This window comes from Sciurus vulgaris, assembly GCF_902686455.1.
Source record: "Sciurus vulgaris genome assembly, chromosome: 4".
NCBI classification, from domain to species: domain Eukaryota; kingdom Metazoa; phylum Chordata; class Mammalia; order Rodentia; family Sciuridae; genus Sciurus; species Sciurus vulgaris.
Window position 1 is genome coordinate 58,118,871 of NC_136464.1, and position 24,800 is coordinate 58,143,670.

At 43.4% G+C, this 24,800-nt stretch overlaps 1 protein-coding gene across 2 annotated transcripts in view; it reads right to left on the bottom strand.

The window, feature by feature from the left end:
• Positions 1-24,800, bottom strand: part of STOX1 (storkhead box 1) — a 55,338-nt gene that overhangs the window by 16,766 nt on the left and 13,772 nt on the right. The window contains exon 1 of one of the 2 annotated variants that reach the window (XM_079135768.1): positions 1,660-7,932. The exons of the other annotated variant lie outside the window; for it this stretch is intronic. Within the exon in view, the coding sequence (XP_078991894.1) occupies positions 1,660-1,735 (76 nt within the window). The 5' untranslated portion in view covers positions 1,736-7,932. Of the gene's footprint in view, positions 1-1,659; positions 7,933-24,800 lie in introns of those variants that run through there. 2 annotated transcript variants of the gene reach the window in all.

The following is a 24,800-nucleotide window of genomic DNA, read 5'->3' on the forward strand; positions in this document are numbered from 1 at the left end:
AAAATACCACTGTACAAAAAGGAGGAAGAAAATTCAGACCAATGTTGTTTGAATAATAGACTAATAAAAAGTTCTCTAAAATAAAAAAAGTATTTTTTCTCTTCACATAGTCCTCACATTACAAATGAGCCCTGTACCAGGGCAGGGTGAGGGGGGTTAAGCCACCTCTCTTCTTGTTTCCCTCACCTGTATGTGTGGGACTGAGCTAGATCAGCATTTCCCAAAATGTGTCCTGAGGAATATTCAATCCATGAATGTTCTGCAAGGAAAAAAGGCCCCAAGGCCAAATGTTTGAGAAATCCTGCTTGGAGTCACCATGACACAGTAAAAGGCTCCAAGAACTTCTGTAATGAACAATCTAGTTTATTTAACCCTGTGTTTCTGATCATATTTGACAACAAACTCCTTTTTCCTAAGTAATGCCTATTATTGCCCTTCAGCTGCAATCTCTCTCCACTCATACTACCCTTTCACTGAATAGTCCACACTTTCCCACTTCTATGTCCTTGTCCCCATTTCCTTCTTTTACAGCAGTCTTCCCCATGAGTCAGTTTCAAAAGCCTCCCTATCATTTAATACCTGGCTCAAATGCTGAGTGACTACCATGGAATGTTCTCTGACCCCAGCAGCTGGAAATGGTGTCTTCCTTGCGTTCCCTATTTGAGAAATATTTAATGTGAGGGTACCACGGTTTAGCACTGGGTACTTATAGTACACTGATATAACACCACTGTCCCTCGATCATTCCTTATCCAGCAAATATTTATTGAGTACCTACTATATGCCAGTTACCAGGGAAACAACAGCAAACCAGACTCAGTTCTTGCCCTCAAGGAGCTTCAATTCTAGTGAAGAGCAGAGGTTAGAGGCAATCGTGACCTGAATGCTGTTCTCAGACATTTTTGAGAGCCTGGGCAGGACGGTCATGAGGAAGAAGAGCCAGATTTTCCCTGTGGGATCTTGTAGCACCTATGGCAGCATGGTATAATAAGGGAAGCCCTGGAATTGGTTAAGCAGAGCTGGGCTCAAATCCTCCACTTCCACTGACTGTGTGCCCTCTTTGAGTACTAATTATTGACCTCAGCTATTCAATATGAATAACAATATTTGGTTAAATTTTTTGTGGGAAAACACTTGAAAATACCTGGAATAAGATTTGACACAGGTCAGTTCCTGCATCCATATTAGCAACTCTTTAATTTTCTTCCCAAATTAGGATATTAACCTGATCATCCCTTGTTCCATGTCATTATTAGTACTCCCAAGTTGTTCTTGTAGGGCACTCGTTAAGTACATGGGTGGATTTCTTGGCTAATCATGGCTTTACTTTTCCCACCTCCCATAGCCTATTTGACCAGACACCAGATCTGATCATGACCTTCTGCTCACTTAGGAGGTAACAATTTATGCTGGGTAAAGCCTCCTGTTAACTGTACCTTGTTTTTAGAGGTACACCTCCACGGTCCATCCTATTCATTAATATTTCACTGTGACACAACTAATGTAGGTTGGCCCACTCAACACACCCCCAGTCACCTTTTCTCTCTTCTTCCAGTGAAGAAAGAGAAAAGCCCAAAACTCAATTTCCAGCCTCACTGAAAACTAGAAGGCATGGGACGCAATTGTAGCCAATGAAATTTAAAAAGACCCTTCCTTCACCTTTTACTTTCCTCCTTGATTCTTTCTTTCTCCTTGGATCCTGAAGAGGAAGCAGCCACCTTGAGAAGACAAGCATGATGTCACCCACTACAGAAGTCAGAGCAGAGAAAGTGAGCCTGGGGCTCTGCCAGCCAGCCTTGCTGAACTGTGCTCACACCAGGCCACCTGTCCTGGAGCTTCTCCCATGGGAGGCAAATTGACCCCTCACTTGTTTGTCATTTTTAAGAGGGCTTTCTATAATCTGCAGCATAACACATCTCTAACCAAAATCCCTACTCAAAGACAATCGACATTTATGGCCTCATTTTTTTCTGCTGTAAGCAACATGTTTGTCTTGCCAAGGGCTTGATTCAAGTTTCTGGGTCTGACCGCCATTAGATGCCCTCTTTGGCACCTTCACTGCTGTAAAGCAAGAATGTCACGTGGATGGATATTTACAGAAAAGGTTCTGGGTTCCTGCAGCTTTGCACATACCACATCGGGCTGGGCTGCGGAAGCCTGGAGAGGCAGAAGCTTCAACTTCAACTAGTATTGCTAGGTTTAAACTGCGTGGGGAAATCTGTACTAAAAAGCTTAAAATAAGCACTCTTCTAGAGGAGAAAGGGTTTCCTTACTGTACGTGAATCACAGAACTGGTTGCTTTGGAAATGGGTAGAGTTACATCCCTGAAAACAGGATGCCTTTCAGTCTCTCCTGAAAGGAAATCTGTGAAATGGAGACCGGAAGCCAATATCACCATTAATGTTTATGTATTAACTCTGGTCTTAGAAGCAAATATGGACAACCCCTCTTCTATTTCAGGAGTGGGTAATCCCCTGCCGTTTGTTGATCCTGAAAGACCCCGCATGCACCCTGGCCCCCGGTCTCTGTGGCTGGGTCTGCCTGGAGGTGGATTAAGCCCAGCAGAGGCCTCCTGCTCCAATGAGAAGCAGGCTCTGTAGTGACAGGAGCTGGCAGAGGGCTCCACACTGCATCATGAGATAGACACACAAGACTACCTCCTGCCCCAGACTGTACTCTACCAAAAGCATCACAGAAATCAGCTGCCTGCTTACCTCCTACAGATGGAGGAGGGTGTCAGGGAAACCAGAGCAATGAGCAGGATCTGCCCCAGGATGCAGCAGGCCTCTCCATGCCCACAGATACTTCACTGGGCCGCCTCAGCGGGGCTGCTCTGCCAGGCTGGCCACCTTCCCTCCTGGCCTCTGAACTCGTGGCCCAATCTGAAAAGCATTACTGAGTTTCTGCATCAGCAGTCCCTTTCAGGTCCCCAGACCATCTGCCCTGCCCCAGCTGCTTTTGAGTTGATTACAGACTCTTCTGGCCTCCAAAATATTAACATTTAAAGGATATAAGCCACTCTGGGGAAACAATTCACACAAATGTCGTTTCACTGAGAAGCATTTCTAGGCCAGTAGAATCTTTTAAGGATATAAAGCGTTCAACTTTTTAAACTGCAGATTTCCTTCTCTTCAGCCCGGAGGTAAAAGTCTTCATACTTCATCTGGGCAGTTGTGACTGTACCTCAGCAGGACTTCAGTCTGTTTTCCGAAGGCCCCAATGCCTTAAAAATCAGATATAAAGTTCACAACCCCTGAGAAGTCTTGAAGGGCTATAGGCCATTGACTCTGATCTCCACATGAGAGCAGTCACTTGATTGCTGCTAGTTCTAGGAGCCGACCACCTACTTCACAGTAAGCCATCCGTCACTGCACATTTGACCGAGGTCATCCAGAAGATGTCCCCAGAGTGTGGCCCAGGAGGAACCCACTAGAACCACCTGCAGAGGTTATCTGACCTCTCCCTTGGTCTTGTACAGACATGGCTCAAAGCCACCACCCCTACTGGGGAAAAAAAAAAAAAAAAAAAAAAAATTCTTTGCCTGCTCTCTTGGGTTTCAGCCCAGGGAAGGAGCTCCAGAATCTTTTAAAATACACTTGCTTCCTAGCTTTTTGTTTCTCTGTCCCCTCCTCCTCCTCCTTAGGTATCTAAGGTCAACAACACTCTCCATTTACTCAAAAACTGTCCTCTTTCCCAAAGGCACCACAAATAAATACTCCCACTCTCTATAAGCTGAAGCTTTCTTAACTCCAACTCACTTCATCAACCCAGGGCCTGGCCAGTGCCTCTGCTTCCTTCCCCACCCCAAGCTGCAGCCTGGCAGCCCAGTGGAGGAGCAACCGGGCCGCTGCAGGTGCCGCAGATCCAGTGGCAGAGAGCAAAACCAGCTCCTGGGAGCCTGCGCAGCACAGACTGCTGGGCCTCAATCTTGCTCCAGCATGGCCTGATGGAGCAACCGTGGGCAAAGGGCAGAGTCTTCGTTCTTGAAGAGCTGGGACTTTCTGGAAACACGGTGTTGAACACTCAGCATCCTCAGCTAAGTTATTTTGTAACTAGTGAGACTCTGGAGAGATTTACCTAACTCAGAAGATGAGTGTACATCTCAAGGGGAAATGAGCCCCCAGAGCTGATCTGGCTCCTAGAGAGATGTATCTGTATTCCAAAAGGTTAGCGGGAGTAGCCAGGACCCGTTCCCTGTCTCCAAGCGGCAAAAGTTTTCCCTCCCTCCTTTTAGGAGAGGAACCAGTTGCCTCTTTCTCCTGTGTATATTAAAAAATCCACTTTCTCCATCCTCCCCTTGGGTCTATGTCATGTTTCTTCACATAGCCCTAGGGTCAACACTGGAGCAAGGGTGCCTACACAGTTACATTTGCATAATATTAGTTTCACCTTATGGTGTAACTCATAACTAATCTGTCTCTGAACTAGAACACCTCAGGTTATGTGTTCAGAATAAAATTAATACGGGTAAATATTAAAACCCAACAGTTACAGTGAGTGGCAAAGAGGATAGGCTCCTATTTGTCACGTGGTTGACTAGAAGAGACAGCGGAGAGCTCTGGGGCTGGTTAGCAAGACTTGAGCAATATCCATGGGAACCAGGCTCCATGGGAAATTAGTTAGCCAGGTATTAGGAAATAGGATTAGAAAATGCAGCCCGAATGGCACCTCTGGATTTGGCGCCCTACTTTGCGTGGGAGGGGAAGGGCCCCAGAAATTTTTATAGGTGGGCTTTAGGTGGGAAAAGAGAAGTTTATGTCACTCTCTCCTACAGGTGAGGAGAGGAAGGGTAGAGTAGTGGCCACAGCCAGAGCAGGTCTGAGATTGCAGAGCCAAACTGCCTTGGTACTCCAGGGAAGGTGTGCAGCCTCCTGAGTTGGAGAAGCTTCTGAACCTTAGTTCCCTTTGGGCTCTGGCTGATTTTCCTGTATTAACAGGAACACTAGTCTCCTTACACAGGTGAAACAGGAGGGTGGAGCAGAGATATTGACAGCTCTGTTGAAAACCAGCATCCGTATGCCTGTGCAGAGAGGGGACATGGAACACAGAGTCGATGGAGATGCCAAGGAATGTAGAGTAAAAATTCTATGAGCACCCAAAAGCGGGGAGGGGACTCCCAAATGCCACCTGTAACCCGCACGTGTGTCACTTTTGCATTCCCCAGCAGGGAGGAAGCAGCTTCTCTCTGCAGCTGTGATTTAATCCCTCAAAACACTGAATGTAACTAAGAGGGGTATGTGCTAACTTTGTAGTGGGGAAAAAAAAAAGAGTTTTAAAAATTGCTTTGTATTGTTTTCTGTGCCACTGTATCTGAATGTGTGGCAGAAATTGATTTGGACGTTATATCCTTATAAGGATCAATCTGATACTGAAAAGAGACTCAGTCTACAAAGACTCTCTTCGTCACCCTTGGGTGAGATAAAGGCCTATTAACCCTGAGGTTCTGGCAGTACAGAGAAAACTGCTGACTTAAGAAACCAAATGAAGGCCTGGAATCTCATTAGACTCTAGGAGTGGGAGACAGACCAGGTCTCAGTGTTAGATTTTTTCAATTTTTGTTTAAGGAAAGGCAGTATGCCAAAAAAGCATGAAAAGGGAGCAGTTTCCAGATGGAGATACATTTTTGGGAGTTTGTGATGTGGCTACTAGATTTGTGCCTTTTGAAAAGCAGACTTGAGGCTTGCTAATGAGCTCAAATCAGATGCCTCTTTAGTGGGTGGGTCCACTCAGATTATATGACTGACAGGTGAAAGGAGCTTTAAAAAAAATTCTTGCTTCCAAAAAGGCCTCCCTAGCCAGGCAGCCTCTCTGCTTGAATGAGAAGGGGGCGGCTACCCCCTTCTTTTGGTGAAGCAAGGAAAAGCCACTGGCTTTTGAAGGCCCAGGGGAATCTTAGATTTACAAGGTTTCCCCCAGTGACCTGGGCTCTGGCTCCTGGGTAACTGTTGTCACATTTTTAGCTCTACAAAGCTGAAAACAGGTGTGGTCACCCTGTTCAGTGAGCAGGACTCAGACTCTTGAGGCTGTATTTTTTTAAAAAACACCCCTTTGTGGGGCTGGGAGCTGTGGAAACAGATCATGAACGCTGGAGGTCTGTCTGGACTGCAGACAGAAAGGGCTGTTCTCCAGTAAGGCCACTGCTGATTGAGCCTGCAGGGGTTTCTAGTGGAAGCTGAAAGGCGGGGAAGGTCAAATCACAAGAAGCTGAACCCCTCCGCTGGCTCTTGAGTCAGATGGGACTTTGGGCCTCCTCTTGAAATCTCACTGCGGTTGGCTTTTTGCAGTCTGTCACTCAACAATCAGCCGCTAGTGACTCGACCTCAGAAAGGTATTTGATTATTCAATGCAGCCATGATCAGACAGGGTTGATCCTCTCTCTAGGCCTGTTACTGGGTCGTGGTCAGGATGAGAAGGACGGGGGTGGGTGAAGAGGACAACAGAGTCCCTCGGCAAAAACTGTTTTAAACTCAGAATTCTGTCCTGACAATTCTCCTGGACACAATCTCTCTCTCTTTCTCCTCTTGCAGTAATCCTAAACCAGCTTGCCTGGAAAGGATCTTGGGAGATTCAGACTTAAGTAAGTCTGTTTAAGTTGTGTGAAAATGACTCTTCCTGCAAGTGGCTTGAGGTGACCTGTAAAACTGGTTCCCTATTCACTTGGCCCAGAAAACCTCACAAAATCATGCAGGTCAAGAGGTTCAAATCTTTGTGTTCACTTTAAGAACACCTGTGAAACTGCCTAGGACATCAAGGGTATGCATATCTGAAAAGCCACCAGTCGCCAACAGTTTGAAAGCTGTCATTTGACAGAGGCAGGGTGTGCTGTTCCAGCATTATGACGGTGGACGTGGCCAAACAGTGGGGCTGGACACAGGGTCAGTGGCCCAAAAAGGGTGCTGCTGAAGTTTTTAACTGCACACGCTTAAAATAGAGAGTAATGCTGAACTTAAGGGTTTAGATATTGATTCTCTGGTCACTGAATGGATCCAGATAAACAAAGCAAGATGCACCCACACACCTACAGAGCTCATGGCCGGATTTAACCCATAGGTGAGCTCCAGTGCCTCAATGAGATGATGCTCCCTGAAAAGAAACCAACTTCCTAAACCAGAAGAGAAGTTTGCACAGAAGGAAAAGATATCCCAGAAGAAACTGAAGAAGCAAATTCTTATAGCACAAGAATAAATTCAGCATAAAATAAATGCAAATAAAAGTAAAATAATAATAAAAATCACGTGAAAATATTTTGTGAAGACTCGTCCTCTCCTACCCAATCCTTCTAGAAAAAAGGTCTGGCTGAGAAGATGACTGGAAAAATTGTGAAGTTATAGTAATGAGACACACTGATTTTGTAGCAATGGAAGGAAAACATAGAGCAGGTCTCCAGGGAGGGAAACTTTAGGCTGTGGAGGATAGGCTGGGAGATTGTGGGCCTGTTTTTCAGAATCTGCTTCTGGAGCCCTCCTCCCAGAGGAGCTGAGGTTTCCTACTTCTGCCTTTTCCACACAGAACACCTCCAGATGTCATCCATACAGTGGGGACAGATGAGCTGGTGTTGTGAGAACTGCTTGAAAATTAATGCCTCCAGGTGGTCCCCCTGAAAGCAAGCACTGAATTAACCCACATTATTAGGGATGAAGTTGGGGGTCCCAAAAACTTATCAGTTCATGAGGTGTGAGACACCACATTAAGAATCCTATATACTCGCGCGGCTTGGTATACGACACTAACAACTGTAAACTCTGTTTCCCAGGGCTTGCCACATGCCTGTGCTCTCTGGGGTCATGTGCACAAAAGGCACTAATTTGTCTTTGGTTAAAACACCTGATTCATACCTAGACAGGAATCAGAAACATTTTTAGGGGGCTGGGGTTGTAGCTCAGTTGTACAGTGCTTGCCTAGCACGTGTGAGGCACTGGGTTCGATCCTCAGCACCACATTAAATAAATAAATAAATAAATAAATAAATAAATAAATAAATAAATAAATAAATAAATAAATAAAATGCATTGTGTCCATCTACAACTAAAAAAAAAATAAAAAATAAAAAAAAAAACATTTTTAGGAAACCCCAGGTAGATCAAGCAGCCTTGGGATGTGCTCTGAGAACAGTGTGCCTGCCTACAATGAGTCATCCATCATTAGAAAGGTGGAACACATCCATTTCTCACTTTGGCTGAAGCCATTCGTGACTCTGCTCAGACTGAAGACATTCAGGTTGTCTTCAACTCACTGACCAGTTACATAACAGTGGCCATTGCTTACAAGTTGTCCTTTGCAAGGTACTTCCCTCCCTTTGTCCAGCATTCCATATTTTAAAAAGAAGTTGCACTTAGATGATTTCAGACGTGAACTGTAAATAACTTTTTTTTTTTTTAACCATACTGGGGATAGAATCCAGGGGTGCTCTACCACTAAGCTACATCCCCACCCCTTTTTGAGACAGGATCTTGCTAAGTTGCTGAGGCTGGTCTCAAACTTGTGATTCTCCTGCCTCAGCTTCCCAATCACAGATTACAGGCATGCGCCACCAAGCCCAGCTAAATAATCTTTCTTTAGATTTACAGCACCCAGAACACCTACTGACCTTCAGATAACATCAGAATGTGTAACACCCCTCCTTAGCCTTTAGTCCTGTGCAGTAACTAACACAAAGCATATAAATTGCTTTGTTTACTTTGCAGAAAACTAATGTTTGTAACTAGACCCAGTAGATCCAGGTCCACTGTGATGTTTGGGCCAGAGGGAAGAAAAAAAGGAGGTACACACTAAATGATGAAGACCTTGTTCCGCAGATAGCCTTCCTGCCCACTGCACCTCCTTTCCCTTCCTATAAATGCCCTTTCATGGATCTGAGTTCCCCAAGATGGAGCTTTGAGGATCACCGACCCTCCATCTTTCCCTTGAAGAAAACTGATTTACTCCCCACCAACTCCTCATCTCCCTAGTACTGGCTTTCAAGAACAAGCAGGGGACCTGGAAGACAAATTTTGCAGTAGGTTTCTTCCTTGCAGGCCATCACAAAGTCTGTGCACATTATTGATATATCTAGCTATATGTGGGTATTTGCCTTCTATCAGATTAATCCAGACCCTGAGGAAGCTGCAAGGCTTTGTAAGGTAGGATTTTCATGGTAAGTGAGATTTGTTCAACAGATTAAAAGCAGAAGTCTTGGATGGTACAGTGAAGACAATTGCAGTGGGATTGACCTCATCCTGCCTTTGGAGTTCTGCAGGCAACACCTGGGTAAGTGCTGTTTAAAACAAACCCAGTGGATTCAGTCCCAGCAACTGCTGGCCGGTGGAATAACATATTATGGAAAATTTACCAGTAGCCAACTATGGAGAAACACAAGGGACAAAAGAGTTTTGTGTTTTTGCACCATTAGAGCTTTCTAAATAAATTGTGCTGAAAACTTAGGATCCTGGGCAAGCCTTGGAAAATTAAGCTACAACTATATAGTTGGGGGATGCCAGACAGATTTACCTAGCTCTAGGGGATGTGTATATATTTTAAGGGACTATGAGGCCCAAGACTTGGATACAGCTCTAGGTCATAAAGCTGGAGTCACCAGGGTTTATCTGACTCCTGGAGAGGGGTATTTACATTCCACAAGGGTAGAGAGGCTCCAGATCCTTTCCATCCTGTCTCCAAGCAGCAAAGGGGAGAGGAGGGAGAGACACTGCCTTTTTCCTGTGCATAAGAAGCAAAAACTGATGCTTATCAGTCCCATGCCTATGGAGCACGTGGTAATAGGGACAGGAACCTTCAACAATAGAAATGAAAATGGTCCCAAAAGTACTGAACATACAGAGAAGACTTTTACTGGGAAAAGGAAAAAGAGAAAGGGTTGGGTGAGGTGGCGCATGCCTGTAATCCCAGCAGCTCCAGAGGCTGAGGCAGGAGGATTGCGAGTTCAAAGCCAGCCTCAGCAAAAGTGAGGCACTAAGCAACTCAGTGAGACCCTGTCTCCTAAATAAAATACGAAATAGGGCTGGGGATGTGGCTCAGTGGTTAAGTGCCCCCGAGTTTAGTCCCCTAGGGTCTGCTACTTTTCCACTGGTCATGAGTATAGTGATTTTTTCTTTAGGAATTTCTTCTTTGTAGAAGGTCCTTGGAGACATGATGGTGTCATCCTGCACTTGGTCTCTATGCTTAAAAATAGAAGAAGGCACATTTCATGTTGTTGAAGAGCAGGCAGAAAGCTAGGGAAAGATTACAGCAGGTAATAAGTTATGTATTAGGGCCCAAGAGCTTATCCACCCTGCCTCTTTTTCCCTGTCTCTCATTTAGCCATTTGTATGAGAGCTTTCTCCATTTGCTGTTCATGGTGACACCCCAAGTGATGTAGTTACATAATAATGAACCTGGAAACATCTCAGGATATCAGTGTTGAAAACTCCATGGATTTCGCTCCTCAGCAAAACGAAGCTGGCTATATAAAACCATGATTTAGGACTGAGGATGTAGCTCACTGGTAGAGCCCTTGACTAGCATGTGTGAGGCCCTGGGTTCCATCCCCAGTACCACAAAAATAAAAATAAAAGAATTTAAAGTCTCTGGAAGCAGTAGGATGCACCTGCAAGTTCCTGCTACTAGGGAGGCAGGAGGAGCACTTGGGCCTAAGAATCTGAGACTAGCCTGGGCAACATACCAAGACCCTATCTCAGGAAAAAAAAAAAAGTCTCTGGAATTGTTCCAAGGGAATATAACAAACATTCAAGAAAATCTACTAAAACTTGGTTAGAATAGTGAGTCTGTGATAAGTGAGCTTCGACCCACTTCCTGCCACACAGGGACCCAAGCTCCAACTCAGCATGACTTAAGCCACTTTAGATAGATGTAGAGAGCAGGCTGCTCTGAGTTGCTCTGTGATGTAGAGAACAGCAGTTTTCAGGCTGTGCCTAAACTTGTGTCACATTTCATTTTGTAAAGCAGTACTTTGCCAAAAGCTACTCTATTTTGAGTTTAGTGTGGAATGACTCCATACCTCATTTGTACAAGTAACCATCACCTCCCTGGCACAACCATGAGGCATAAACTGGTAAATTAACCATGCTAATAAGAATGACCACCCATGGCTGGGTGCCGTGGTACACACCTGTAATCCCAGCAGCTCCAGAGGCTGAGGCAGGAGGATTGCAAGTTTTCAGTTTTGAAACTGAAAGTCTGAATACAAATCAGATATCATGAAAATCAATAAATAAAAGACTTCATGGGGTCTCAGCAACTGACAGTGTCATCTTTAAAATGAGTGTGTCCCTCCCATGAGTGTGGTTCAGGAGGCTGAGGCAGGAGGATTGTGAGTTCTAAGCCAGCCTCAGCAACAGCGAGGCACTGAGGCCCTTAGCAACTCGGCAAGACCCTGTCTCTAAATAAAATAAAAAGGGCTGGGAGTATGGCTCTGTGGTTAAGAAAATCTGAGTTCAATCCCCAGAACAAAAAAAAAAAAAAAAAATTACCTGAAATGTTCAGTTTTCAACAGAAACATCACAAGACATGCAAAGAACCAGGAATGTGTGGTCCATATACAGAAAAAAGCAACAGAAACTGCCTGTGAGAGGGATGATATGTCAGATTTGAACTGTCAAGTAGCCATTTACAAACGAGGAAACCCATGCTTAAGGAAAGGAAGATATGAAGACATCTCAATTACAGAATAAATTGTGAGATGGGGGTCTCACTAAGTTGCCCAGCCTGGCCTAAAACTCACCATCCTTCTGCATCTGCCTCCTGAGTAGCTGGGATTACAGGTATGGGCCTCCATGTCTCAAGTAGAGAATATTAAGAGAAATTAAGAAAACCAAGTTGACATTCTAGAACTGAAAAGTGCAACAACCAAAATGAAAACATCAGTGGAGCGCAAGGAGATTTGAACTGAGAAAAGACCAATCAGCAAAGTACATAAGTAAACCAAAGAATCAGGGAGAAAAACAGAACAATGATCAAAGGTTCAGAGAATGCAGAATTCCTTTAAGCCTACCAACCTTACATGCAATGAGGCATACTAGAAAGACAGGAAAAAAGGAAAGAAAAAGAAATTTTTAAATTGTAAAAATTTGCATTGGCTAAAAATCTATACATCCAAGATGCTCAAAGGGCTTTAAATAAGCTGTGCTACACATGGCTGCATCTGAGTAAAAACAAAAGAAAATCTTGAAAGCAAAAAGAGAAAAACTAATCACATACAGGGGAATTCCATCAGTGATGAAAGAACAATCTGCTCATTCCAGAGAAAATAATACTAAAAACAACTTATTTTAAGATAGTTTTTTTTCCCCTAGTCCTAGAAAGACCCAGGGGTGCTTTACCACCAATCTATATCCCCAGTCCTTTTTATTTTGACACAGGGTCTCTACGTTGTAGAGGCTGAACTTGGGATCCTCCTGCCTCAGCCTTCCAAGTGGTTGAGATTATAGGTGTGCACCAGCATCCCCAGTTAAAAATGACTTTTGATCACCATAATCAGAGGACAATTATAAAGCAAGACACACCTAAGTTTACTTATGGGGTAAAGCTTTATGGAATGTTAAGCTTTATGGAACGTTTCTAGAATGTCCCACTCATTTTTCAAGGACAGAGTTGGGTTTGACTTTATATGGAGACCTTTTCCCCTGCTTTCCCCTAATTCTATTGCCACCATGGGTAATCAAGGCTGTGGGCAGAGTCAGTGACGTTCTTGTAGCCACAGCCCTCCACACAGTTCCTACAACCCAAAAGGCCCAACAAAGCAACACAAAAAGTCTGAATACAAATCATGTCATGAAAATCAATAAAAGAACTTCATGGGGTCTCAGCTAATGACAGTGTCATCTTTAAAATAAGTGTGTACTTCCCAGTGGCTCAGGAGGCTGCAGGAGAATCGTGAGTTCAAAGCCAGCCTCAGCAACAGCAAGGCACTAAGCAACTCGGTGAGGCCCTGTCTCTAAAGTTCAAAATAGGACTGGGGATGTGGCCCAGTGGTTAAGTACCCCTGAGTTCAATCCCTATACCAAAAAAAGTGTCCCACAGTATGAATTTCACAGAACCTTTTGCAACACAAAACCCACCAGAGGTTTCCTTATAGTTTAGGAAAATTGAAAATTTAGTGTCTTAGATATTCTGTTTCCTAAACCTCAATTATTTGGATCAGGCTTGGGTCTTGGGATCTATTCACATATGTAATATTTGTTTTCAAATCAGTTTTATTTAAATCATTAGAAAAGAAACCTTATATACTCTTAAGTATAAAAGCACTATCCTTTGCTATTATAGGAGATATTCCTTAGTATATTTAACTATCTAAATCAGACTGTGCACCTCCACAGTGATATATACGTCACCCTCCGGTAATACTGCCCTAATCCATTGCATGGGATAAGAGGGTATGGATGGCAATAGAAGGCACTGACTTTGTGAAATGCCCTAAGTTTGAGAACCAGCCTGCTTTCTGAGAAGGAGATCTGACTTGTCTGAATTCTTGACATATCAAGTCACCACTAACTTCTATAGTACTTTGAGTCAGTTAAAAGACTAAAAAGGAGGAGAGAAGGAAGTTCTTATTACCAAAGCTTTCAGCCAGCAAATATAACTATGAGCAACTGCAGAGACAGATAAGGTCAGTTTAAAATTAAAAAAAAAAAAAAAAAAAAAAAAAAAAAAAAAAAACCACAGCTCTGGGCTTTCTGAAAAGCCCCATAAGCAAATTCTATTATTACCCAAAATCTGGCTATGGAATGTGACCTGAAGTTACCACTCAAAGAACATGCCAGACCTTTATACCTTTCTTAAGGTTACAGAGAGTCAGATGATGGAAAGCTTAAAAGGATTCTGGCAAATGCTGAGACAAACCAACGAAAGAAAGACAACAAAACTACTTTTTTCAGGTAATTTTTAACCTGTATTCCAACAGGAATCAAAATCTGAGGGATGAAAGAACAATCACGGAAAGTATTTGAGGTACACACCTCATCCTGGAAGCTCCCACCCTCACTAGCTGCTATTTCTGGGATGAGAGGCCTTACAGACCAGAAGGAGGGCAGGGTGCCCTGGGCTCCCTGGGCCTGCAGCATGAACCAGCGATGACTCTTCTCTGGTTGAAGGTGCCTTCCACAGATCCCAGAGACTGAAAGTGTCTCTCTTGAATGGGGAGTGAGCAGAAATCACACAATTTTCCATTTTTCAAGATAAAATTTTTATTCTAAGTTGAGAATAATATGGATCAGTCCATGTTTTTAGGAACCAGTGATTTATAAATCACACAATAGGAAGTCAGGAATTAATGACCTAGGAGAATCAGTTGGAACATATCTACTCCACACTGAAGCTAAAGTTCAGCAGCCAGTTGGGGGAGAAGTTAGGATTGGAATCCAAAACTCATGGATGCATAGGGTCAATAATTTCTGGTTGAATCTGAAAAAGCACAACCAGGGCCACATAACTATAGTCCTAATAAGGAAGAAAGCTGTATCTGTGCCTAAAAATCTGGTGATATTTTTTAAGCACATGAAATCAAGATAGTGAAAGGACACACTCCAGAATGACAGAATGAGAACTCTGGGACAGTATGAGAAGGCTACACTTGGGTCCCATGCCTTAGACCAGTGAGGTCCACAATAGTAACTGCTAACATCACCCACAGCACCGTTGCATTTAATGTGCAGAACAGCCCTGTGATGGACAGTCTTCGTGCCTTCATTGTACAGAAGGGGAAGCAAAGGTATACGGGGTTTCACAACTTGCCCCCTGTCTCACAGTCAGTAGTTGCGATGGGACTCAAAGCCAGGCAGGCTAGTTCGAGAGCTGGTGCTCTTGACCACCGATGTACATTGAGTGCTGTTCTGAAATTCCTCCATCCCCTTCTTAAATATCTGACTGACCAGTGGCATCAGAGGTGCAAGCAATGGCATGAATAGCCCCAGAAAGGCAGGTGCAAGGATGCCTTGCAGGCCACTTGGTCTTAGGTGGTAGGCAGCAATGTGACTGGGCTGGGCCTGACCTGACTGAGGTCAGCTGGAGCTGCCCCTTCTAGCTATGGTTAAGAAGCAGGAACTAAGGGCCAGGCTCTGTGCCTCTGTCCTGAAGGAAAAATGAGAAGAAAAATGACACATGTGTTTTCCAGGGCAGTAAATCCTGCCTGGCCTATAAACACATGACAATGAGACTCAGTACCCCTCCCTGTGCCCACCTGGCACCCAGGTCAGGGCTGGCCCAGCATGTTTTTCTTTAAAAGAACTTAAAAAAAATTTTTTTTTTTTTTGTAATTGTAGATGGACCGAATGCCTTCATTTTATTTTTATGTGGTGCTGAGGATCAAACCCAGTACCTCACATGCACTAACGCACTCTACTACTGAGCTACAACCCCAGCTCCTCAGCATGGTTCTTGATGAACAATTAAAGGAAAGGCCTGATTGACTGCAGACAGCCTGCAGCAGGAGAAAACTTGAAAATATTTCTACCTTCTAATCCCCAAACCCACTCCTGGCCCAAGAAAACAAACATCCTCGTCAGTAACCCAAGCCACCACAATAGCACATGTCTGCTGATGCTTTTAAAACTTACACTGGAGACATCTTTGTTACCTTTCAAAATATTTCCCCCCTCGGTTTGAGAGGGATTTTCTAATTCTCCCTGAGGGGTTTTTTCCTTTTGATCCTCCGTGCCCCTGCATTTCCGAAGAACTGAAATGGGTCTTCTGGAGTTTCCATTTTCTCTGCTTCCCCGTGCACCTGCACTGCCACTCCTGGGTACTGGGGAGGGATTTAGTTTCACAGAAGGTGTTCAAAGACTTCAAAAGCCAAAGGTCAAAATTTACATTTGTAACACATTAAAAACAAGGAAGGTTTTTTTTTTGTTTTTTTTTTGTGGTGCTGGGGATTGAACTCAGGGCCTTGTGCTTGCAAGGCAAGCACTCTACCAACTGAGCTATCTCCCCAGCCCACAAGGAAGGTTTAACAGACAGCTACCAACTCTTTAGAGTAGAAGACTCAATATTGTTAAGATATGAACTCTCCCCAAATTGACTTATAGATTTAACACAATCCTAATAAACATCCCAACAGAATTTCTCTTTTAAGAAATGGAGGGGCTGGGATATAGCTCAGTCGGCAGAGTGATTGCCTCGCACATACAAGGCTGGGTTCAATCCCCAGCACCAAAAACAAAACAAAGAAATGAATAATCTGATTCTGAAGTTTATATAGCAAAATAAAAGGACTCAATATCTGATCTCTAGATTTACTCTAGCTATTACATAAGGTAAGAGAGTATTGATGTATAGGAACAGAATAGTGGAGAAACAGACTGAAACAATGTGGTCAATCAATCAGTAAAAGGACAATGAGCCAGGTGTGGTGGTGGACGCCTGAAATCCCAGTGGTTTAGGAGACTGAGGCAGGAGGATCACCAGTTCAATGCCAGCCTCAGTAAAAGCAAGGTGCTAAGCAACTCAGTGAGACCCTGTCTCTAAAAAAAATACAAAATAGGGCTGGGGATGTGGCTCAGGGGTTGAGGGCCCCTGAGTTCAATCCCTGGTACCAAAATAAGTAAATAAATAAAGGCCTGTGAGAAGGGAGGTCATTTCAAGAAATGATTCTTTTTTTCCCCCAGTGTTAGGAATGAAACCCAGGGCCTCATGCATGCTAGGCATGAAAACATGTCCAGGTGTTTATTGTAGTGTTTGTTATAGCTTTATTCACAATCACTAAAATCTGTTAGCAACTCAAGTATGCCGTTAACTGGGTGAATGGATGAACACACTGTGGAACATCTACACAATTTAATACTACTCAGAAACCAAAGGGAACACTACCAATAAGCATATTGATTAATTTCAAAAACATGCTAAATGAAGCCAGGCACGGTGGTGCATGCCTGTGATTCCAGCAGTTCAGGAGACTGGGGCAGAAGGATCTTAAGTTCAAAGCCAGCCTCAGGAAAAGAGAGGTGCTAGGCATTTTTAAAAAGAGAAATATGCTGTATCTTAATTGTGGTGGTTATAAAACTGTTTTGTTAAAAACGTAGAACAATATATTGAAAAAGGTATATCTTTCTGAATGTAAATTATACACCACTAAACTTCTAAAGAGAAATACAAATATTTAATTTTAAAAGTATAATTTATAGCCAGGCACAGTGGTGCTCAACTGTAATCCCAGCTACTTGGGAGACTAAAAGCAAGAGGATCACAAATTTGAGGCCAGCCTCAGCAATTTAGCAAGACCTATCTTAAAATAAAAAATAGAAAGGTCTGAGGATGTAACTCAGTTGTAAAGCACCCCTGGGTTCAATCCCCAGTGCTGTGTGTTGTTGGTGGGGTGGGGAATACATGCGTGCGCGCGCACACACACACACACACACACATATATAATTTATAAGTAATTACTGGTATATAAGACCAGGTAGCCATGGAAAAATCTGTGTTGCCAGACCGTGCCTCCTCCCTTCCATGGAATGAATACAGTCACCACTGATGGTTATAGATGTGGTGAGTCAAAGGTTGTTTTGTTTCAAAAAGAATTTCACAAGGGGCCTCCTGATTTTTAAATAACTGCTATAGAATTGTACAGAGCCACAGAGAGGTGCCTTGCATCAACAAGATTCAGCAATTTTTTCTAACAGATGAGCAAATTAAAAAAAAAAAAAAAAAAGTCAATTATCACAGAATGAGCTCAATATTGCAAATGATTTTGGCAAGCAGTTTGTTTCTTGTCTGTACAAGGCTGGCTGAGCTACAGGCTCCTCTGCATTTTGTAAAGGTTTAAAAGTCTGACACTTTCTCTATCAGCACAGAATTTCACTGAACCACCAGGGTGCCTTTGAAAGTCCTGGGATCAGCCCAGTGTACACCTGTAATCCCAGCAGTTCGGGAAGCTGAGGCAGGAGAATTGCAAGTTCAAAGCCAGCCCCAGAAACTCAGTGAGGCCCTAACCAACTCAGCAAGACCCTGTCTCTGAATAAAATACAAAAAAGGGCTGTGGATGTGGCTCAGTGGTTAAGTGCCCCTGTGTTCAATCCCCAGTACCAAAAAAAAAAAAAAAAAAAAAAAGAAAGAAAGAAAAAAGAAACGAAAAAAAGTAATACATACTTTTTTTTTTTTTTTTTTTTTTTTTTTTTTTTTTTTTTTTGTGGTGCTGGGGATTGAACCCAGGGCTTTGTGCATGCAAGGCAAGCACTCTACCAACTGAGCTATATCCCCAGCCCTGCCGGGGGCACTCTTACCCAGTTCTTCCTATTTTATTTCCAGATAGTCTCACTAAATTGCCCAGGCTGACCTCAAACATGCAATCCTCCTTCCTCAGCCTCCCAAATTGCTGGAATTACAGGTATGTGCCATTGCACAAAGCTGAGAGTAACATATTCTTAAATATTAAAACACTAGAGGGCTGGGGCTGTAGCTCACTGGTAGAGTGCCTGCCTCACACATGTGAGGCACTGGGTTTGATCCTCAGCATCACATAAAAATAAAGATACTGTATCCATCTACAACTAAAAAATATTTTAAATAAATAATAAAACACACACAGAGTCTGGCACAGTGGTGTGCACCTGTAATTCCAGGGATTTGGGAAGCTGAGGCAGGAAGATCACCAAGTTCAAGTCCAGTCTGGGCAACTTAGACCCTATCTCAAAATTTAAAACAGTTTAATAATGGCTGGAGATGTGGCTTGGTGGTAGAGTGCCTCTGGCTTCGATTCCCAGTACTACAAAGCAACCAGACAAACCAAAGATTAAAAATATACATAACGACTTTAAAAGGGTGCGCCAAGCACGTGCGCCACACTCACACACACACACACACACACACACACACACACACATTCCCTGAGGGCATAATCCACACCAGAGATAAAATAGCCACAGTTAATTAATAATTGTGTTTTCACTTTCGTCGTGTGTGTGTGTGTGTGTGTGTGTGTGTGTGTGTGTTTGTACAAGGGATAGAACCCAGGGACGCTTAACCAGTGAGCCACATCCCCAGCCCTTTTTATGTTTTATTTAGAGACAGGGTCTCCCTGAGTTGCTAAGTGCCTTGCTAAGTGGCTGAGGTCAGCTTTGAACTTGCAATCCTCCTGCCTCAGCCTCCCAAGCCACTGGGATTACAGGTATGCGCCTTGTATATTTCTGTTTGCGTTCTCTGTCATACCCAAGAAATCATAGCCAGACCTATGTCATGAAGCTTTTCCTCCAGGTTCTATTCTAGGAGTTTGTTTCAAATCTGTCTTTTAAAAAAGTCTTTAAAATCCATTTTGAGTTGATTTTTGTGCATGGTTTAAGGGGACGATTTCACTCTTTTGCATGTGGATATCTGATTTTCCAATAGACTCTCCTTTCCCCATTTTATGTTCTTGGCATCCTCACTGACAATCACTGGCAAGTTGACTGTGTGGGGGATGGTTTATTTGTGGACTTTGTTGTTTCACTGCTGTATACAGCTGTTCTGTGCCAGTACCATAATCCACCCCCCCATACTAGAGATTAAACCCAGGGCACTGAGCCACATCCCTAGCCTGTTTTAGATTTTATTTTGAAATAGGGTCTCACTAGGTTGCTCAGGGCCTTGCTAACCATACCATACTCTTTTAATTACTGTAGTTTTGTAGGACATTTTGAAGTCAGGAAGTGTAATGTCTTCAGCCTTGCTCTGGCTATTCAGAATTCCATAGGAATTTTGGAATTTTTTTTTTTCTAGTTCTATGAAGAATGCCACTGGGACTTTGATAGGAATTGTACTGAATCTATAGCTCACTTTGGTGGTATGGACATTTAAACAATATTGTCTTCCAATTCATGAGCACAGGATGAAATTACTAAACGTAGCCAGATGTGGTGGCACATGCCTGTAATCCCAGTGACCCAAGAGGCAGAGGCAAGTTCAAGGCCAGCCTGGACAATTTAGTGTCTCAAAATATAAAATTTTAAAAAGGCCTGGAGATGTAGCTCAGTGCTAGAGCACCCCTGGGTTCATTCCCCACTACCAAAAAAGAAATTACTCAACATAATAAAGGTCATATATGGAAAGCCCACAGCTAATATCATACTCAACAGTGAAAAACTGAAAACTTTTCCTCTAAGATCAGGAATAAGCCAAGGATACCCACTCTTGCCACTTCTTTTCAACAAAGTACTGTAAGTTCTAGACAGAACAATTAGGCAAGGAAAAAATAAAAAATAAAAGGCACACAAATCTGAAAAGAGGCAAAATCATCTGTGCTTGCAGATGACATGATCTTATATAAAGAAAATCTTCACATGGAAAGAGAGCCTAGCATTTGCAGTGTGTATTTTTTCTTTTTTCTAGATGTTAGAATAAATGAATTCAGTAAAGTTGCAGGATACACAATGCAAAAAATCAGTTGTGTTAAATTATTAAATAATGAACTATCCAAAAAGGAAATGTAAAAAACAACCCCACTGGTAATACCATTAGAAAGAATACTAGCCAGGCACAGTGGCACATATCATCCCCATGACTCAGAAGGCTGAGGCAGGAGGACTCTAAGTCTGAGGTCAGATTTAGCAACTTAGCCAGACCTATCTCAAAGTCAAAAAACCAAAAGGACTGGGAACATAGCTCAGTAAAGTTCCCCTAGGTTCCATTCATAGTACCTAAAAGGAAAAACAAAAACAAAATCAAAAACAAACAAAAAAAACTTACAAACACATTTAACTAATAGGTGAAAAGAAAACTATAAAACAGATCAAAGATGAAAAGATGACATAAATAAATGGAAAGATATCCTAGCATTTGCACTGTATACTTTTTTTTCTTTTTTTACTATTGGGGATTGAACCTAGGGGTGCTTTACCACCAAACCCCCACCCCTTTTTTAGTTGTAGATGGACACAATACCTTCATTTTATTTATTTTATGGTGCTGAGGATCGAACTCAGTGCCTCACACAGGTTAGGCAAGCGCTCTGCCACTGAGCGCTTCCCAACCCACCACCAGACATTTTTTCTTTTTATTTTGAGATAGGTTCTCACTAAATTGCTTAGGGTCTTGCTAAATTGCTGAGGCAGGCCTTAAAATTGTGATTTCACTGGAATTACAGGTGTGTACCACTGCACCCAGCTACATTGTATACTTTTCAAAGTGTTTTCACAGATTATATCTCACTTGAACTTGATGCCAACTCTAGGAAGTAGAAGGGCCAGGTGCAATGCTTACCAACAGATGAGGTCCCAAGAAGCCCCAAGAGGCCTAGATGAGATTAGTAACAGAAGATTAGATCTTGTCCTGCATGGCCCATGAGCTGTTTTTATGGCCTTACTCAGATAACAGATCTGCCACTTAACAAGCACTGTAGCATACGCTCTAAGAGGTGCATGGGAACTTACCTAACCTCTCAAAGGCGCCACTAGCTCAGATGACGCTCTCAGTGGAAGATAATGCACACATGAGGCAGGGAAGCAACTATCATGTATAATAGGTAAACGTGCGCTATGTAATCAAGATGATAAATGTAATCACATACACACACTGTACTGGTTAATACTTTTCAGGAGCCTCAAGCTCCAATCCACACCCTTCAGTCCAGGAGCCAAGGTCTATCACAAGCCAGCCCTTCTCCAGGCCCTTTTTGCCACTGTGCAACCTCCCTACTTCACCAGTCACAGTGGTGGGCGCCTATAATTTCAGCGGCTTGGGAAGCCGGGACAGGAGGATCGCGACTTCAAAGCCAGCCTTAGCAATTTAGTGATGCCCTAAGCAACTCAGGGAGACCCTGTCTTTAAATAAAACATAGAGGGCTGGGCTGGGGATGTGGCTCAGGAGTTAACCCCGGGTTCAATTCCTGGTACCAAAACCAAACCAAAACAAAACCTCTCACTTCATGCTCTGACCGTACTCAACTGGGATACATGCCCTCCCTCTCTGCTTAAAACGTGCTTTTCATTAAAATTGACATCAACTCATTCTTCACATCTTAGTATAGGCATTGCTTCCCAAGCCTTCCTTCAAAACACGCACACGATGGACCCTTGGTCAGTAGTTCTTCTGTTGCTCGCAGTGACTACACATCACTTATTCCTCCATCTGGTCTGTGAGCTGCTTAGGGTCAGAGTTTGAGTCTTTTGATCCTTTGTGTCAACTGACCATCCCAGGGCTGGGCACACAGCAAATGCTCCATACATACCTAACAAGTGATTGTGTGAGCTAGGGAGGCCCAGCAGGTGCAGGGGCTTTAACAGAATCCAGATGCCTGTGAGGGACTAGGGGAAAGGCCCAAACACTCTCTCTGGAAACTAACCCAAGTAACTTCAATGCAAGCTTTCGTCTGCTCTTCCCAGGGCCTCCTGACACAGGTGAGGGGGAAGGCAGTGACTGGCCAGGAAATCTCGGCAGTCAACAGAGCCAAAGTGAGGGAGAAGCTGTTCACTGCCACAGAGCCAGAGAGCCAGAGAAGTGAGAGGACTGGCCAGGGGCTCCCAGAGACTGAGCAGCAGGGCTGGTTCCAAACTCAGGACTGGAATCCCAGGGCAGAGCTCCTTCTACAGCACCACACAAGGAGCTGTGGACCTGGCCAGCACCAAGGGTCTAAAATATACCAGGAAGGGGCTGTGTTTGTGGTTCAGTGGTACAGCACTTGCCTAGCATGTGTGAGGCACTGGGTTCAGTCCCCAGCACACATAAAAATAAACAAATAAAATAAAGATATTGGAGCTGGGGAGATAACTCAGCTGGTAGAGTGCTTGCCTCACAAGCACAAGGCCCTGAGTTCGATCCCCAGTACCGCCAAAAAAAAAAAAAAAAAAAAAAAAAAAAGAAAGATATTGTGCCCATCTACAACTAAAAAAAATTTAAAAAAAAAGATAGCAGGAAGGACAGTATAAAGGGATAATCAGGTCTTAACATGAGCATGTGCCAGGCGAGCAATAATCAGCATGGTCCCAAGGAAGACGGGCTGTCTAGAGAAGAAGAACCCAGAGACCCGTTCTCTTTTCCCTTCATACTAGAAACTGCCATGTGCTAAAGTTGATTGTACCAGGCACTGGCTGAGTGCTCTTAGATAACTGATCCTCAAAACAACCTGAAAAGTAGCTATTCTATCCTCAGTTGTGCCTATGCAGGCAATGAACCTAAGAGGAATTAAGTCACTAGCTCAAGGTCTCACATCTATAACTGGCAGGGAAGGAATTTGAACCTGAGTTTTCACTACCCATAGTGGTTCTGGAAACTTTAAACTTCAGATTTCAGTATCTCCTAAGTCTTGGTTTTGCTGCCTGTAATTGTTTGTGTTGTTGTTGTTGTTGTTTAGTTGTAGATGGACACAATACCTTCATTTTATTTATTTATTTCTATGTGGTGCTGAAGATGGAACCCAGTACCTCACACGTGCTAGGCAAGTGCTCTACCACAGAGCCACAACCCCAGGCTGGTTGCCTGTAATTGTAAATAATTTTGCACTGGTGCTGTTTACTAGTATGCACATAAGTTCACAAGGATAGTAAAAATGCTCAATGCAAGGTACCACAAGAGAAGAAGATGACCGATGTATTTAAAAAAAAAAAAAAAGACTGGATATGGTGATGCCCATTTATTATCCCATGAACTTGGGAGGCTGAGGCAGGAGGATCAAAAATTTGAGGCCTGCCTGGACAACACAGCAAGACCCCATCTCAAAAAATAAAAAAAAATTTTTAAATAACCCATTTTTAAAAAACACTTTTTAAAGTCACAGACAGACACAATATCTATATTTTATTTTAATTTATTTTTATGTGGTGCTAAGGATTGAACCCAGGGTTTCACACATGCTAGGCAAGCACTGTACCACTGAGCTACTATCCCAGCATTCAAAAAATATTTTTTTAATCAAATTAATCTAAACCATTATTAAACACTATTTACTTTCTGTCATGTGACCTCTTTAGGGAAGCAGAAAACTGAACTTGCTTTTCAAATGAGGAAAATGCAGTAAGGAGAAGCTGACATGCTCAATTACACCACAGAGCAGGAACAGCAGGACTGGGATACAGGTGTCCTGGCTGCACAGCGGGAAAGGCTGAGAGGATCTGCAAGGCAGTGGAGTGCACGACACAGGCCCAGAGGGCACGTGCAGAGATACCCCTCAATGCACCTGGAGGGTACCACAGATAAAGCCGCCTCCAGCTCCTAGAGAGGCTGGCAGCCCATCATGCTGTCATAGGGTCTTTGACTGTGTCCTCTCAAAGGCCTTTGGGTCCTCTGCAAGTAGGGAAAGAACAAAGAAGGCAATGTAGTGCTCAAGCACCTGGTCCAGAAGTGAGACAACACTTGCGTTCACATTTCATTGCCTAGGCCCCTCTGCCCCTCCTAGCTGTTAAGAAGTCAGGGAAATGCAGACTATTTTTGCTGTGCTGGGGGGTTCTAACCCAAGGCTTCACGCATGCTAGGATGACAGGCCCAGTCCAGGGAAATACAGACTCTTAAGTGTGACCATTTACTAGTCACACTAGTAAAACTGTACTCCATGGAGAGAGGGCACAACTTCTGGTGGACAATGATCTGCCACAAGAGCCATAAAGGCCTAGAACCTGGAAGCTTCCAATCAAGCTTGGATGACAAGTCAAAATTTCAAAACTACTAAATGCCAGTATAATGAGAGAGTCCTGAATGACCAATGCAGACAAGTTCTCTGGAGCTTTGAACAGATGAAATCCTGGTGCACTGGAGTGGGTTAGGAAAGCTGTGCGGGTTCCTCTGATCCAGGACACAGAAGCAGGGCTGGGGAGATAGCTCAGCTGGTAGAGTGCTTGCCTCGAAAGCACAAGGCCCTGAGTTCGATCCCCAGTACCACAAAAAAAAAAAAAAAAAAAAAAAAAAAAAAAAAAAAAAAA